The sequence below is a fragment of the Aphelocoma coerulescens genome, chromosome 1A, assembly GCF_041296385.1.
Source record: "Aphelocoma coerulescens isolate FSJ_1873_10779 chromosome 1A, UR_Acoe_1.0, whole genome shotgun sequence".
NCBI lineage: Eukaryota > Metazoa > Chordata > Aves > Passeriformes > Corvidae > Aphelocoma > Aphelocoma coerulescens.
Window position 1 is genome coordinate 73,945,477 of NC_091014.1, and position 18,551 is coordinate 73,964,027.

At 39.6% G+C, this 18,551-nt stretch overlaps 1 protein-coding gene across 4 annotated transcripts in view; it reads right to left on the reverse strand.

Moving 5' to 3' along the window:
* The window catches only part of SOX5 (SRY-box transcription factor 5), a 288,474-nt gene that overhangs the window by 126,692 nt on the left and 143,231 nt on the right, over positions 1 to 18,551 (reverse strand). For all 4 annotated transcript variants that reach the window (XM_069003507.1, XM_069003506.1, XM_069003505.1 and 1 more), the window contains one exon: positions 17,018 to 17,086. In XM_069003507.1, the coding sequence (XP_068859608.1) occupies positions 17,018 to 17,086 (69 nt within the window). The remainder of the gene's footprint in view (positions 1 to 17,017; positions 17,087 to 18,551) is intronic.

The following is an 18,551-nucleotide window of genomic DNA, read 5'->3' on the forward strand; positions in this document are numbered from 1 at the left end:
GTAAGGGCCTTACATTCTGATTTGCTTAGGCAGTTTTCACAGAACTGAGGGGTGCTTGAAAAAGGAAGGTATGTGCTGACAGTCTTGGCTTTGCTACAACAAATGGATCTAGAAAAATTCAAACACAGCAAATGCTAAAAATGTAAGGAAATTTGTTTTCTTACCTTGAAGAGGACAGAAAAAGACCCTCATAAACTTTTTACAACTTATTCACTTATATTTTACTGATGGAGCAGGTCAGTTTTTCTGCATTAAACTATTGATGTGATTCAGTGGAATGGCACCAACATAAATCTGACTCTGGGACTAAGAGAGTCTTTTCTGCCTGCTTCCCTCCCTCATTCTCCCCCCCCCCCCCCCCCCCCAAACACTGCAGTCTGCATTCAATTTCTTCCAGGGAAATGAGAAATTCTATAGAAAAACAGCAAAAATGGAAACAGAAGATAAAAACCTAGAAGGCCTGAATCTTTGATAACTCTGCACTTCAGTTCACATTTTGTATTATGGCCCAATGGGAGACGCCTGACAATCTGGGTTCTGTTCCTGGTTCTGGCAATGAGCTACAGCCTAACAATGTGCAAGCTGCTTCCCCTCTGTCCTCAATTCCCCTGGACTGAAAAACAGGATGCTTTAAAAAGAAAGAAAGAGAAAAAAAAAAAAGAAAGAAAAATATTCCAAGATCCAGTGATGACGGTGCTACATAAGATCTGGATCATACACATATTGGTGCAAATAGACTGTGAAATGCAAGTAAAACTTGGTGATTTAATGTTATTTTGTAGAGCTCTAAGCAACCCCAAGGGATGAAAAGGCAGAGAAGAATCATACCTGGCAGTTATGAAGTGAGGGATGATGCTTCCAGAGTAAAGTTTCCATGTACAGGGAGTAACATTTGAATTTCAAGTCACTAGAGTATTTTGACATCTCTTTCTACTATTTAACACGCAGTAACAACAATTTATCATAGTTCCTCTAGGAGGTGTAAAACAAAAATAGCCAAGCATTGTGGGAAATCTACATTGCCAAAGCTTCTGAAATAATCTGAGTGAAGACAAATCACAAATTCAAGAAAGTGTCCTTCATGTAAGTATTTCAGTTTCCTTCTGAAGCAGTAAGAACCTTAGAGATAAGGACCAAACTTCCTACCCTAATCTTTATTTCTAAAAAAAGGGATTGGGCAAATAGGCTCAACATCTTAAGGCCCACTTTTCCCAGGGACTGGATAGAATTAGATCTGAGTAGGTTTATCTCTATCGAACTAGGATAGTTTCTATTAAAAAAAAATAAAAATCCATATTTTAACCAGCAAAGTTTAATCCCTTCTTTTCCTGTGAAAACTCAGATAAGTTTGATTTTGCGCCTCTTGCTGTCTCCATACTCCAGGTATTATGTCATTGCACATTAGACTGTGTCAACACACCGTGACTTCGTTCCCGCTAATGCAAAACCTCAGAAAACATGGAGCCAGGAGATAATTTCAGAGCGCTTTTTTTTCTCTGTTTAATGTAACTCTGTATTTATCCTTCCATATTTCTGACATTTTCATTGAGTGATAGTTCCAAAACGAAGAAAATCAGTCTTTTGCATGCAAAGCCGTCTTAAAGCAGGCTGGTGACTAGCAATCTTCCTGGGCAGGTGAGCTTCACACATGTCTCAGGAAGCATCTCTCTCTTGTGAAATCCAGGAACAGCAATGACAGGCTTCCAAGGAAACCTCCTCAAGTTCCCCTTTGGTGAAAAGAAGGCTTAACCTCCCACAAAAGGGCACCTCCTGAAGGAACAGGGAGATGACGTCTCAAAAAAACCCCGTGTGTGAGGCTCTTAGAAAGTGTGCCCACACTCTGTGAGTGACGTTTGCATGCCTGAACTTAAGAAATGTCTGCTTTCAGAACAGTCTTGTTTTTAAAAACAATCTATCTTTTTTTGTATTTAAGTATTAAAACAGTCGTTCAGGTTCCTTAAACATGAAGAAAATTAATACAGAGAAAGAGCCATGTGGAATTTGATAAAATTGTAACATCATGTTAGTCTTGTCTGCATCTTGATAATTTATTTCAGCTCCAAGTGTCTCTAAATCTCATGTTCAGATTTTGTACAAGAGGAAGGAATTTAAGGCTCCTGCAATTAATGTGTTATGGCAAAATCTAGTAAAACTTCACAGGTTTTGAGTCAAATAATGTAATCAATGATGTTTATTGCACTAGGTAACGAAATACCACCAAAACCAGACAACATATTTCATGAGAAAGAAGCCATTTAGGAAATACTATTATATAGCATTATTAAAGCCCCATCTTCCACTGGTAACTACTGCATGATAAAGCAAATGTCAGCCCAGGGGGGCTTAATGTTTCTAAATTAAACACCCTTCAAACACGCTTTCTGACAGTTATCTTCATATTTTCCACAGATGCTGCCAGTGCCACTGCCACAGAGTAAAGCACAAAAATAGATCTAATTCTAGTGTCACATCCAGGCTGTGCTGATACCCCTGCCACTGCCACTGTAACTGCAGTCAGAAAACTGCAAGAGGAAAAACATGCTTTGTGTAGAGGGCATCTGATGGCACTGTAGATGATTTTTTGGAAGCTTGAGCCACTGATCAAAGCAACAGAAAGTCACCAGCAGGAGGCTCTGTCTCAGACTGAAAGCAAGAGGCCATCTATGTTCATTTCCCAGATATTCACTATCTCTTGAACACTGAAATGGTGTAAGTTATTCGACTTCTGCAAATTCACAGGGCAGCCTGTACAGATGTAACATTCTCTAGAGGTTTTGCTTACCCTGTAAATCATTGTGCCTATACTCTTAATTGTTTGGCACAGCTCCCAGGACATCCATTACATCTCCTGTGACTAACACAGATTTGTATCTGTTCACCCCTGGGGCTTCCAACCAATAAATGTCTGGGCATAAAGAGAAGGGCATGAAAATAATGCATTATAAGTCAGCAATATTCTGTCAGGACACCTGAACAATATGAGCCAATGAGCCAGTCAAAAACATAGTATGAGCCTCTTACCCCTCTTCGGTTTTTCCTTCTCTGGCTTTCTTAACATCTAGAGAGTCAGTCACCAAGATCGTACTGGAGTGTAGAAGTCCTATTCTAAACAGAACCTTGGAAGAATATTAAATGTACATTGGAAACAGTGGCATCAGGTACTGATTTATGTGTACATTTTGCCTACTACACACCTAAGCTCCTGTCACAACTTCCAGACCTCCCCAGAGTATGCCCACAACTAAGCCACAAAACCAGATTAATAGCAGTGGCTCCTACTCAACAGCAGGTGAGTGTGAAAGAAAAAAGCAAGGCAGGCAGAAGGTACCTGTGGTACCTCTAACCCACTAGAGCAAGACCTGCTTCAGTAGATGCAGAGAAAGTGCTTAGTCTCTAACCCATGGTTCCCACTGAGAAACTCTGAGGAAGCTTCTCCGAGGCGAGATGATGGTATTTGGGGAGGCAGTAATAGGAAACACTGTGAAAAAAGCAGCTCTTTTTGCAGAAACAGTTTGCTCTTTTTAAACCATTCCCATGGCTTCATCCAGGCTCTGAGGGGAGCACAGTATTGGGAAGGTAAAAAGGAATCGGTTCTGGGGAGGCAAACAGGAGAAAAGGCAAACACACCCAAACCAAAAGAGAGCCAGAGAAGCAATGAAGGCAGAGGGATGGAGGGCATTTGTGCAAATACAGATTTCACATGCAATTCATTTAAAGGCAGTGGCATTTTTATCACAAAGAAGAGTTTAATCAAAGTCTCAAGGGATCTGCCATAAAGGAAGCCCTTGCCTTGCTGCCTGGGTTGTCTGAAAGAAACACCTGTTATGCACAACAAAAAAAGGACAAAACAAACAATAGGTATAGAAAGGAGGCCATGGTTCAAACAATGGGAATTGGAGAAGCACAGTTTTCTCTTAATGAAGGACTAGAATCCTATCAAATGAACAGCTGGGGAAAGCATAATTCTTTATATTTGCAGGGAAGTTGCACAGATTATATGATTGCAACAAATACAATATACATATCTGAGCTCTGCTTCCTAGGCACCAGAAAGGACAGAAACCTCCTAAGATACCTCTGAGTGGAAGAATAAACTTGCCTGACCCCAGCTCCAGGAAAAAAGATAGCCAGATTTCAAAGGAACACAATGGACAACCTTCCTCCCATGGGATCTTTGCAAGAATTTCTGCTAAGAGGATACTGAGCTCAAACAACCTTCTCAAAAGGTGCAGAAAGAAAACTTGTGATTTACACAAATCCACCCAAGAACATGAAGGGGATGTGAAGAATACCCAAAATGGATGTTTTGTTTTAAATAGGAAGTGCAAATATTCTTAACATAGAATACAGAATTCTATGTCAGTATATAGATTACAATTCAAGTTTTTATTCTGATTGTACCAAAAAGACAGGAATTCTGAACTGTGCCCTAAGAAATAATGCAAGGGAAGTAGACTTAAAAACACCCTGAAAACACCCTGACCCTGAAACACATGACACAGCTAAAATTCTTGAAAAATGTAATTTTAAGCCTGCCTTTCATTTCAAATAAAGAATAAATTCAAGGAATAGAGCATAATTCTAATTCTGGTCACTAGAATATATCAGCTCTCCAAAACTTTGCTTACCAATACAATGAGAAAGAAATTCCTGTATTTATCACGTATCTGGTAAGCTATCCTACCCAGGGAAACCTCCTGCTGCCAGAAACAGGTTCTATGGAAAAATGGAAGCAACGTTTATAGAGGTGTCTACAGCCAAAGAGACATTCAGGGAATCACAGAAGGGGCAAAGAAGAAGTCTGAAAGTTTTATTTCCTGAATTTTTTCTAATTTGCAGTAATTTGAGTCCATTTCTGCTTATATTGCATCTTATTTTATATGCATCAGTCTGTTTGCATCACTGGGAAATAGTGATCACCAATGCCTCGCTCTAAATTAAGGGTTCTCACTAATTGCCATGATCTCAGATGAAGAGGAACTGCCAGCACTCCTGAAGAATTCATAAAGCCCTGAAAAATTCACAACTAAGATCAGTTGCAATTTGGTAAGTATTCAATAACCTGTGGCCCCCACTTGGCAAAACATCCTTCCTTCCTCCTAAATTCCTTTAGAGGCATTGAAAACCTATGTTCAGAAAAGTAAAGTAGTCATGTTTGTAATTGATATCTAAAATGGGGCATTTCAAATGCACGCACAAAAATGTGTATAAGGCAGCCTACTTCTGCGTATAAGGTGTGAATGTAACCAATTAACTGTTTCATGGATGCTTACTTTATTCCTGGACTACAAATTTGAACTCCAGGGTTAAAGAAATTGGAAATTATGCTTAATTTAGATGTATGTGATTCTTAGCGATATTACTAACTTAAAACTTATTACATATGGTACTTGAAAAAGCCCCTCTTGCTGATTCACAGCAGCTCAGAAATGCTTAAATGGCAGACAAGATTCTACACACAGTTTGCAAGATAAGAAAATATATTCTCACCACAGAGAGCTTTAAAGGGACAAATGCTACAACAGGTTTCCATCAAATACTGTACCATCAGCCTCAGGAGGTTTTTGCTACAGCACAAAGAACATTGTAAATTAGGAGGAAAGAATTGACTAGTGGCACAAACTGATCTGGTCCCAACCCTACTGAGGGAGAATGGGAGGAGCAAATGGAGGGTGCTGCAGAAAAGTAGTCAAACTCCATTTTTAACACAACCAGACCAAATTCAACAAAGGCACTCAAGCACTCCATCTATCTTTCCAAAGAGGACAGCAGTAAGAAAAAAAAGTCTTCTCTATTTTGATGGAGGCCAAAACTGAAAAAAAACAAGCCCAAAACCAGAGGAAGAAAGGAAATGTGACATAGAAAAAGAGGGGACTTCATAGTACAGGCTCTTATCCACCACAGCCAGGGATCTGTTCTGTCCTGCTAGCCCAGGAGAACACAGAACTTCTCCTGTAACTCAAGTGCCATTTGGCACTTCTCCCATGCTGACATAGCAGAGTTCAAACTAACCTGGAGATATACTGTAAGTGGCCGGTGTATCAGCATTCTGTGCTTTTACAGACACCAAAACCACACAGAAAACCAGTTAAAATAATGCTACATTGGATGAAAAGTCAAGGAATCGAACACTAGGGAATGCCAGAATTAAGGCTGTCAACATAATTTTAATTTTCCCACTTGTGACTACAGTTTACAATTATATTATCATATAATTCTGGAATACCATTTTTTTATTCAACATGTATGACAGAGATGTATGAGAATAAAATAAAGATATCGATTTCACTTAATTCTGGCACTTGTAACTTTCAAATGCCTTACTTTGTTACCTAAATAATGTATTTCTTTGCACACAATGTTCACAGCACATAAGAGTATAGAAATATCTCGATCATTTCTGTCCAAATCCACTTTAAATTGCTATTTTGGTTATCCAAGTTCCAACTTTAGGGTAATTTGTTGAACACTATCACTATCATCTTTTAAATAAGTCAAATCTGATAAAAAATATTTTATGATACACACATTATAAAATTAGTTCACTCATTGTACCAAATATTTATGAACTCCGAGTACTGTGAATTAAATTTGTCTTGTTTCATTATTATTACTTTTCATGTAAGTCTTAATTTTATTTTTTATAACTTTATTATGCTTATCTTGGAACTTAAATTCTTTATTTAACTTCTAAATACAGGAAACTCTGACATATACCTCTAAGTCTCTTCAAAGCATATTTTAAATCAATTCGAATAAAAATCTGAAATGGTTCGCTGAAATTATTTAACCGTTACAAATTTTATTCAACTTTCATATGTGAAAAGTGAACTTAAATGGAGACTATACACAAGATACTAAATAAAGACAGCTGACACGATATCCATAACCCTCCAGGTAATCTTTGTTCAACTGAGACTTTTACAAGACAATGATGCCTTTCCCTCTCTTTCTCCAAAATTTTAAGTCAGGGGTCACTCACATCATCTCTCCAATCACAACCCTTCAAGGAACTGTGAAATGTTTCATTTACTCTTCTTACAAACACCAAGCACAACGAATTGCCTTCCATTTTAATTTTCACTTTGCAGTTCAGTAGCAGATAAGTGGCAGAAACTGGACAACTAAAACAAAACTGTTCCCCTTGGCCTCTTGCACGGTGAGGTCATCTCGTCTCTTAAGCCATACAGGGTAAGGCATCATCAGTTTTTGGACACCAAATGTCTGAGGAAAATCCAAGGTGGTGTAGACAATGGTGTTGATTCAGTAGGTGGAACCACGCTCCTCCCTCTGAGTAATTTGAAACCATTATCCCAGGAGAGTTTGAAGTGCTCTGTTTCGAATGAACCATCAAAACACAGTTGTGACCACTTAACATGGCAAATGGTGAATCAGAAAAGCAAGTCATTGGCAGTAGAACTAAATGATCCTCTAATCTCTCCCTCTTGACACAGGTATGTGAAAACCTGAAAACAGGTATGGGTGCTGGTGGCAACCTTAGAATGCCAAACATAATCTCTATCTCGAATATAGCCATTTTGGCTAGAAAAACAACCATTTTAGATAGAATCAGCTGGGCAGAATAAGATGCCCAGTGCTTAGAATCAGAATCATAACAAAATATAGTGGTCCTCATACATCAAGAGTCCCAGTAAGAGTTGTAAACCTGGCAGCACTTTTTTGGTTTAGTGCTAATGGACGCAGATCAACACTACATATGTTCTGTCCAAATTCCAGTTTGGGATATTGCACACTACGTGATTGTGTCTCCCTGTCCTCCCATTGGAGATTCCCATCCCATCTCAGCTCTGAGTACCTGTGCTTGTATGTCTAACTCCTGCTAAGGCAGGGTGAAATGTCACCACCTCTACTGGACCAGCCCAACCCTACAGTGGTTGACACCACTGTCATTACAGTCAGGACAAGAAAACGTACCCGCATACTCCTGCAGGTCAGAATCTCCTAATATACATATCACTAAATAGTAACATTAACAAACATTTACCAAAAAAAATTACATCCTCTATTCATGCTATGCAACACAACAAAACACAACACAGTAACTCCTAAAGAAACCTTAACCATTTTCTGAGTAAAAGCCATGCAATCCCAAGCATATTCCATAATATTGAAGAGGAAATAAATGAGATCTGAATTAAGCCTAGAGTTTCATTCTCTTTGGGATCCTTCAGGATGTCCTGTGCCACATAAACTAAGTATTACTTGGCCAACAGGGTCAAAACCTGCCAATTTAGAGAAATCACCAGAATAATATGCATGTGTGAATTTTAAAAATTTGTTTTGTTCTGGGCAGTGAGACCCTACAATAAATGCTCTCCAATTACGCAGCCATCTGAGTCATTTTGCAACTGGTGACCCTTATAATGATGTTCTCGTTTTCAGAGCCAATGTGATGCCACACAGCGATTTGTCTGTTAAATTGAATTTTTGCCTCTAGATAGATAGATAGATATAAAGTTTATTTTGAAATGTCTCCTAGTGCTTCTGAGCCTGACTGATGTGAGATGTTATTTTGAACATGCCAAAGCATCTGAACGGCTCCAGTCCTTTCTTTTCAGTGTGCATTCCTTGATAAGTGGCAAAGCTTCCCACTTATCAGTCACTCAAAGTGACTGTGGCTGTCAGTTGTGTACAAAGCGCAATCAGTTTGGAAGAAGAGACACCAGCATTTTTCTTCTCAGTTTGAAGCAAACACGTTTTGACTGCTAGTCATTCAATTTTAAAGCATCTTCAATTAGGGGCGGATGAAGATATAAAGAAAACACATCCTAAACACCTCTGCCAGCCAGCAGTAAAAAATTTATTGTTATCTTCTGCTTTACCTTACTGCAGAGGCAGCAGTACCAGCCTTTTTTTGGCTGTACAACAAAAGTGCTCAGGATTGCACACACTCCACACAGACAAGATCACAGTCATAAACAGATCATGCTCAACTTCTCCAGTCACTTATACATGGTACCTTCTGCTCCTGTGCCTCTGCTGCCTGCTGTGCAAATAGCTGCATGGGTACACAAACGTACACAGAGCTCACACGACACCCCATGCCACCCATTCTGAACACAAACATTCACAAAATGACATATGCTACTCCACAGCCAATAAAATGCCAAACAAAACTGTTAATAAGGCCATGGAAATACAGACAAGGAGGGGAAAGGGAGAGCTGGCAGAAAGGAGAAGTTGCTGTGGGAAAGGATGGGCAGCTGCATAAGAAAGGTTACTCAGTAGCAGGCAGCTGAAAGAAAATGGTGAAAGTTGATGGGTGAGAGATGCAGAAATTGGAGAGAGGATGTGAGAACAAAAAGAAGGACAGGGCCCTGGAATGCCTGCTGAGGAGAGAGAGAGACCAAGATGAGGCCTTGGAGCACGATGCTGCCAGCTGCAATGACTGGATTTGACTGCTGGCCTTTTTCTTACAGTCTTAGCTGCTGGATTATTTTGGGTGTTTCCGTGTTCTGTTTTTTAATAAAAAAAGTTTCTGGCCTTCCCTTGTGATTGTGTGAGAGAATTGGAAAATGGGAACACTGAAAGCTTAGCAACAGAAAGTAAATTAAGAAAAGATGCTAAAACGGCAAGAAAAAAGTCATGAAGTTCAAAACCATGTTATAATTTGAGAACATTTGGACCAGTAACACTGGAGAAAGCAAGTGCTATTGCAATCAAGTAGCTCAGCATAGGCAAAAAAGGTGATTTATCTCAATCAAACATGCCCTTGCATTTTCAATAAACTCAAGTTCACAGAATCACAGAACATTCCAAATTTAAAGGGACCCACAAGGGGTTCAATTCTTCAGAGAACGGCCCATATGGGGATCAAACCCCCAACCCTGGCAATGTTAGCACCATGCTCTGACCAACTGAGCTCACATAAGTTTTAAACAGATACTCCTGGTTTGCACTGGCACAACTACAGCAGTCAGCAAGTTTGGATCGTATAAGGGTATAGAAAAGGCCTGAGACCAAACTATCTATAGAAACTTGCTATAAGGGCCATCTTAGGAGTTAAAACCATGGTACCTTGGTGCAAAATGATACTCTGCACTGAAAGAAGTACAGATAAAGATCTCAACAATCTTTTTCATAACTTAACTTTCCTGGTAATGGAAGAAAATGAAGGCCCACAGGCTAATCAAAAGTCCAGTCTAATAAAAATGTTACTTGCTGAAGTTGAGAGAACAGAAAGCAATTAGCTCATTCTGATTTTTCTTTTTATTCCTTCCTTTCCCTATTTCCTCCATCAGACTCTTATTTTGGTTGCATTTTTGTTTGTTTGTTTTTGTGTATGTGTGTGTGTGTGGTTTTGAATAACTTATTTCCCAGGGGATTTTTCCTGCTCAAGGGACAGGCGAGTTATTCTGATAACTGATAGGACATCAGCTGCAGAGCTTTGTGAGGAACAATTGTTTTGCCTCTTTGCTGGCAACCTCAGTGCTTTGGGAAGAGGTTGCAAAGTCATGGGAAAGGCTGTAGTGTGACTCCTTTTTGGGTCTCACTGAATCCAGTATGCCCATGTTTATAAGTTGCAGGGAAACAGCTGCTCCTGACACATGATGAATTTGGACAAAATGTCCCCATATCCACAAGACTGTTCAGTTTGACTGTGCAGTCGTAGCTTGTCATATCGACACTGGCAAAACAAAACAAAAGAAAAAACAAACCATTTCAGTGGACAGAGCCTGTTCTAAAAGCGTTTTGCAGAGTGAGGAGGAAGATACTTTCTCACAGTTTCCTACTGAAGAAAGGTCTCATTAAACTCCCACTAATAATGAACAAGAGCCTTTTCTCCATGTTCAGTGGGAGTTGGATCAGGCCCTCACTTCAACAGCTTTATTGTCTTTCCAAGGAAACCTTTTGTCCTCACCTCTCTCTGATATGCAAAGAGGACTCTAATTATGGAAAAACTAAACCATTCTGCCTTGCAAGGACTTGCAAAGGGGTCGTAACACCACAAAGCACTGCTCCACTGTCACTGACTTCTCAGAACAGCAGAATTCCCAGGGAAAATGGGAATCCAGAAGCAACAGGCGTTATCAGACCTGTAACCAAGCCCTTGTGTAGCAGTTGCTCATTTTGTGTCTCCAGTGAAGGACTCATTATCTCCATCCCTCCAAAGCCTCTAGAGTATTCTGGTTACAGACATGTGAGAAGTTGGGAACCAGGAAAGAAACACCCCAAGACCTTGTGGCTGCATGAGGGACGCTGACAGGACAAGGATTAAAAATAGGGATCTCTACACTCCTTACTATAAGCCCAAAGTTCTCCAAGTATTTAGCTCACATAGTGGCCTGCTGGAGTTTGTTTTCCAGCAGGAGACAGAAAATGAAAGGATAAGCCATGCTGGAAGTATGATTTAAGAGTGCAAACTTGTTTGGGCAGGGAAAAAATCTTCACATTTCTTTTTGTACAATCAATTAATCTGTGTCTTCTCTCAACAAGAGAGAGAAATTGGTACCTTCTACAACAAACCAAAAAGAACACAAACAGGCCTAGATATCATGCAGCCAGCTCTGGATAACAGATGATTGCTCACCTGAGGAGTTCAAAACAAACAACAAATCTAAACAACAAAAATTATTGCCATAACTGCGTGGATAAATGATGGTATCTAAAGCACTCTGGAAGCAGGTTTCTACTACTGTTTTGGAGGACTGGAGTCAATCCAGAACCTCTTGCTGCTTGGAAAGTTTTGACAATAACAACTGTGTCATTTCAAAACTTTGCGTGTTAAGCTTAAGAAATATTTTGCTGAGCTGCTGTGTAACTCAGAAACCAAATACTTCTTTCCTCCCCAAAAATACAGCTACATTTTGAAAAGCAGATTGGGCTGAAAAATGGACTAACCATCCTGCAGGAAATTCTAAGGTCAAGATTTTATTACATTCCAAATTGGAACAACATCTCAAACCTCAGAAGGTAATAAGAATGGGAATATTCTGATTTGAGAACATACTAGTGCAGCCAGGCCTCTCCATCTACCAACACAACTCAAGGGAAAAGGGACCCGGCCAGCTGACAGCGGGTGGGAGGATGGAAACCTGGATCCAGACTCACAAAGGAAAGCCTTCTTTGGAGCTGGGAGGACATGCAGGGCAGCTGAGTGATTTAGGAAAGCCAGAAAGTTTGCAGCCCCAAGGCGCACGACGCCAGGAGGGCTTTGGTGCCCACACTCCCTTCCAGACAAGCTGCTGAGGGTCTGCAGAGCTTGAGGCCATCGAGGCCACAGCAAACTTTCCACCTAGGAGCTGGCAAAGCCACATCCCACCTGGCAGGTCTGATACTAAAAGGGTTAATTCAATTTTTACTGTGCCTGTGAAACTTTTAGCAGAGAAACAAGGCCTGCAAAAGCTGCTTTCAGCAAAGACGGTTGGAAGGTGAGAAGAAGACATCTGGCCCAAGAATGCAGTGATAGACAAAACAAAGGACTGAATCTCTGGGAACTTGGGGTGAGACTTATGGTAATGGGGTAAATTGTACCATGCATGAAGAGACTGTATATAGGTAGCCCTCTTGTAGAATCATGTGCCCACTTTAGGTTAGAATCTCCTGTGTGCACCTTCAGGCCTGAATAAAATGATTCCCTCTTTAATACAACTTTAGTGTTGGAGAGATTAATTCCGATATTTCAGGCATTTGATAACAGGTGCAGTGGGGCCAGAGACACTTCTTCCAGCTTTGCATCAGAATTTAGTTGGGATCTAGGGATCATTCTCAGAGGTCCAAACTTTCTCACAAAAAAAGGGTCCTATCAAAACGTCTGCTCTAGCTCTGAAGGAAAATGAAAACCCTCTACTAAAACACACAGTCATCAAATGGTTGCTGTCTGACAGGAACGGCTCTCAAGCTTCAGAAAGCACTTGGTTCTAGGGCTAAGTATGTCGCTCAGAAAAGAATACAAATTAGTAACCAAGTACTGACAGTATTAAACTAAGAAGGTCAAACAAAACTGTGGCCTAAATGTTAGAAACACTGTAAAGCAGCATTGTTGCTTCCTGCTGCTTTGAGATCTTAGTTTTACATTATTGGCAACCTGAAGTGTTCCAAGATCTTGAGCTGGGCTCTCCAAAAAAAATTTTGACTAAAAATCAGAACAGATTAGAAAACAGCATTTGGCCTCCGTTTTGTTTGCCTTCTAATTTTGGAACTTGTAGTGCTCATGGTTTCAGATTTTGCCTGGAAATATGAGAGCTGGAAGTTTACATTTTAGAGAAATGAAAGCTGGCATTTTTGTCATCACATGACTCCAAGAGCTGGGGCTTGAGGGAAAAACATAAAACATTGTCAGGTTTTCTACAAAATTGTGAGATTAGCAGTATCAGTTTTATCACAATTTAGGCTGCAAGGTTGACCTATTTTATCAACAGTGCCCTACTGAATATGAATTGCTTTATGAATTTTAACAACCATATTTCATTTTAAATATAGTTCAATTAAAGTGACATTCGTCACTGAGCTTCAAAGCAAACCCTTCCATCATCATCCTGGGCTAGACTTTTTCTCTGAGCAAGTGAACTGCATGGCTCCTCCAAACTTTGTGTTTCAGAGACACCCTTTGAAGGAGGACACCACTGGGGTGTACTGGGGGACTAGCTCAGCATCATGAGCATCTTCCAAGTTTCTTCCACTCTCTGCCCACCTGACGTGATAGCTACAGAGCCCCAGACTTCCCCAGGTTCTAGAGTAAGAGCACTGGGAAGCAGATCATGGCCTCACAAAAGATGTGTAGGGAACCAGGAGAGTTCTCTTGAGGCCCTGAAAGACAAAACCAAACTGAATCCAAGAACTTTCTGAGATGTGCTTGGCATCAGCCTGTTCTACAGCTGCAAATCACTACCATTCTAAAATACAATCTGAAATCTTTGGGATTGTTGAAGCACAAGAGCTGACAAAACACACATTCCAGTTCAATTTCTGGTAAAACAGCAAGACTGGGTGCAGGGGAGAAGACCACAAATACTCAGCAAGCAGAAACTGTTCCAGTGAAAACCTTACACACAAAGATTAGGCAGAACAGAAAGCAGTGTGCATGGGACGATGCATTCCAAAGTGGCATAAAATCAGATAGGGGATGTTAGTTAATTATTCAGAGGAACTCAAAACTCTTCACAAATTAGGTCTAGAACATCCTGAAAAGTAGAAAAAAATTATAAACATCTGTCAAAACACAAAATCCCATCTAGATCACATTATAGCATTTTGAGGTCATACAGATTCTCAAATTTAATCTAATCTGCACCTTTTCTCCAGTTTACTTAACTCTCTAAACAAACTCCTAGCCTTCTGATTTAGTGACACCTCCTTCCAATTAATTCAGAAGAGATGGACTTGGAAAAGACATAATGTCAATTAGAGACTCACATGCCAGGTAGATTTTTCTAAGCTCAAGGAACTAAAGCCTCTTTCTCCAACATCAAGAAATGCTAGTTTAATTGAGCTGTAGTTACACTGAGCATTTGCAGTTTTCTAAGGAGGAGAGAGACGTCACAGTCTCTCCCTGGTAGTGCATTGTGTATCAGAGATTGTGTGATGGGGTAAGGAGAGAGAGAACTGTTTCCAAGTTAGCGCACTTAGAGAAAGGACTCATAAATCATGGGGTCAGCCAGGTTATGCTTTTTTTAACCTTAGGGTATTATGCTTTCAATACAATATTTCAATACCTTTTTTCTGTGTAATAATTTATCTGGAATTATGGCAACCCTTACAAGCTTAGAAAGAAATTGGCTCAAGTAAAACGATTCCTTTGTCATAAATAAATTGGGTTCATAACTGCAGCATAATCATTCAACTGCAGGTAAGTCAAACAGTTATACCGACTTCGTAGGAATATTTCCCTGTCAATAAATCTAATGCTATTTAAAATCTTCAGGCCAGTGTGACAGAAGCCTGTTAGATTAATTAGTGCAAGGTCAGAAAAGCTGAACTCACAGCTACATTCTTGTCACAGTTTTGTTCCACTTACCATAACCCATAAGCTGACTGTAAACTCACTGACCATTTTAAACATGGGCATGTTATGGTGACTTCATTGTCTTCATTTATATACAAAGGATGACTTCTTTAAGAATTGGTTCTTCTTTGACAGTCAACTAATTGAGGAGAAATGTCTTGCTTTGTATTCACTGTCAATAAGGATTTTTTATTTTTAAATGTTTTTCCCTTCAGAGTTACGGGCTTCAACCAGGTTTCATGAGACTTTAGGATCGTACAGGCACAGAACTGTCCATATAGCAGTTCTGTGCAGTATAACCAAAATTTCACTACAAACAGATCAGCTCTGTGGGAATGAGAAAACAGTATTCTCTCTGCCTGTTCAATTCTTGACCTTTCTTGTCTGACCATCCAAAAGGAGGTTTCCACAAATCTGGGGTTTGTGTGAAGTGGACCCTGGAGGTGAAATTCTGACCTCGTCAGGGTCAATATTTCATCTGAAATCCCTTGAGACAGACCTCCAAATCATTTCTAAGGATTGCAGCTTCTATCAGATGGTAGTTGGCTGACTTTCATTTACTACTGACTTAGGTCAAACTTGGACCAGGGATCAAGAGATGAAAGGCTCTATATCTCATTATCAATAACCAGGGTTTTCTTCACTACCCTGAAAACAACATACTTCATTCTTATCTACAAGGCGTTAAAACTTAAAAGGGTTGGGGTCAAATTATGGTACTTCAATTTATTTTTATTCACTGTTTATAAAACAACTTCCTCTCTTGCTGCCATAGCTAAATGCTAAAAATATAAATATTTTCCTTGCTATTGTACAGGTTCTGCTATTGTTTTTCTTTTAAAGTCTTATTAAAGATGCAGAAATAAAGAAAACTCCCTCCCACACACAAATTAAAAAAGAAAAAAAGAGTACAGAGGTTGAGGCCAAACCAAACCTTACCAATCTCAAAATTATTTTCAGCAAAGCACATCTTGTATAGAAGTTGCCTTATAACAGAGTGGTGGACCTTCCCAGGAGCTTTTCATAAACACGCAAGTCCTGATACAGACAGAATGTCCTCTGAAATCACAGAGCCAAGTTTTCTTCTAGTGTGAAGCCATACAGCTCTTCTGATTTGGCTGGAATTAAGTTTTCTTAAATGGGTTACAATTATGATTGATAGTTTTAGGCAACTCACTCTGAAATACTGAAGAGAAGCTTTGGAAGGAGAATCCTGTTGCTACTGAACAAACAGAACACAGTCTAAAGCAACTTGCAATGCGCTGTACAAAACTGCATAATTAAACAACCAGAGATTTTACCCTGATCCTAGATATCTATAAGAAGTCAAACCTCTCCTTTGTTATTCTGTGAAAACCTTCACAGGCAAACTGATTTGCATTGTTCCCAAAACAGGGAAGAAAAGTAATGAAATACAGTCAATGGCATGAAAAGAAACTTCTGAATACATTAAGGAAGAAAGAGGCTAAATAAAGTTTACTGGTTATGCTGGTTTAACAATTTTTTCTACTACTGGGAATAAACCTGTTGATACCTAGAACTAACACAGTTGTTTTCTTGAATCTAACCAACCTTTTGACTAGTTCCTCACTCAGATAATACTTCACCACAAATAAAAATTTCCAGACTGCCAGCACCTCAGGCAGAGCGAAGAAGGTACACTTGATTATCAATCACTGAAGAGTACTGCTTCAGCAAAACCTCAAAAACAGAGCTGTAGGACATCAATTCCAAACAAACTCTTTCTGGCAATGCTTTTGTCACTCCTGAGGAAAGAGGATTTGGTCCTGCAAATGTTTGTTTGCATGACCAGCTCCTCTAACATCTTCTTCCTGATCCTCTAGGAATCGTGTTAATCATATAAGGCCTTCCAGAAACTGACCTTTTTTGCTAAATGACGGGTAAAATCCTCATGTGTTTCCATAAACAAGATGCCAGCCAACTGCAGAGATTCTTAAAGAAACTACGGCAATAATGGCTGAAGGAAGGAGTGGGGAAAGGGAAAGGAAGAAAGAGACATAATAGGGGCATGGGGGGAGATGTGTCTCTGACCTGGATCTGTTGCTGAAGAAGGTTAATTTTGTGTTGCTGCTGCAGAAGCTGCTGCTGTTGTCTTGCAATCTGTGGAGAAATTGCACAGAAGAAACATGAGATACAGATCACCATTCCCAGAGTTTGTCCACAGGAATCTTCCACCCTGCTTAGTTCTTTAAACCTCTCCACTGAGCTAAGAAACCTTCAAGTGCAGGTGGCAGCAGCTTGGACTGTTGCTGAAGCAAGGGGCACATGTTCAGTAACAATTAATTGCTAATGCTAGTGGGAAAGGGAATCTTATGGAAAATGCTGTGCTGGATATGAAGACAAGGACCTATGCAAAAACTTTACTGAAATGGCACTGCTAAAATTCCCCAGGAGAGAGAACAGTACTAGCAGAGAAACTGGAAAATAGTGGAGGAAGGCAGAAAAGGCAAAAAAAGTAGGATGGCCAGAAATACTCTTCTGTTTGGCATCACCTGCTCAAAAGTTCCAAAAAAATGGCAATCTGACACCATGGAGGAAAGTTCCTAGTGTACTTTTTTTAATGCAGAAACAGGCACAGAGAGACTGGAACTGAGTTTGGAAAAATCACTGGCTCTTCAATGTGTGTATCAGCTGCAAGAAACTAAAGGCGCAGGGCAAGGCTACACAGCTCAAATCTAAAACCAGTTTATGGAAGTGGATGGAGTCGTTCAAAGTCGCCTCTCAAAGCCAAGTGCAGTTTTCCATAAGGACTTCCACCCTCCCTCTCCACTAAATGATTGTGAATCCTACTGTAGACACATTTTACACACAGTGAAGGAAAAAACAGACATTAACAGAATGGAATTAAGAGCTCTAAAGGCGGGAGGTAGATAAACCATTCTTGAACTTAAAGAACAAATACGAAAAATTTTCATTTAAGTCATCACAAAAGCTCTGCTCTCATGAACAGCCAGTGCAGCAGTACAAACATTAGAAGGAGCTCTGCTCTTCCCCTGTGTTATGTGTATACTTTTCAGCATCAGTTGGTAACTTATACATACTTACTGGGAGAAATTTTGTGCATTCTTCCCCTTAGGTATTTTTTTTCTATTATTATTAGACTATTTGCATAAGAAACACTCATTCATAGTTAGCTCCACATCTAACAGATTAAATAAATGCTTTCTTTCTGGAGCCTTTCTTTAAGAAAGAAAAATAATTTTATCACTACATTTTTTTCAGAGTTTAAATAGTTTAATTTCTGCATAATACAGAAGTATACACAATTTCTTTAATTAAAAGAAATCCTAGTTATCCTAATTTTTTATTGCCTTTTTCCATTGTCTTCATTTTCTTTTTCCATTGTCTTCATTTTCTTTTTCACTTTCAAATCCCTCAGCCATTCTGGCAGTAGTGACTTTAAAAGGCAGGGCAAAGGGAATAGCTCATACAGGATGTCTCCTTGTGAAAGAATCTTGCCAATTCCACCTTCACTCCTTCATCTACCTTTGCCATTTTAACAACAGCATGATACAAATTCTCCAGCTTAAAGTAAGTCACTTTTGTTTTCTGTGTGTGGGATTTC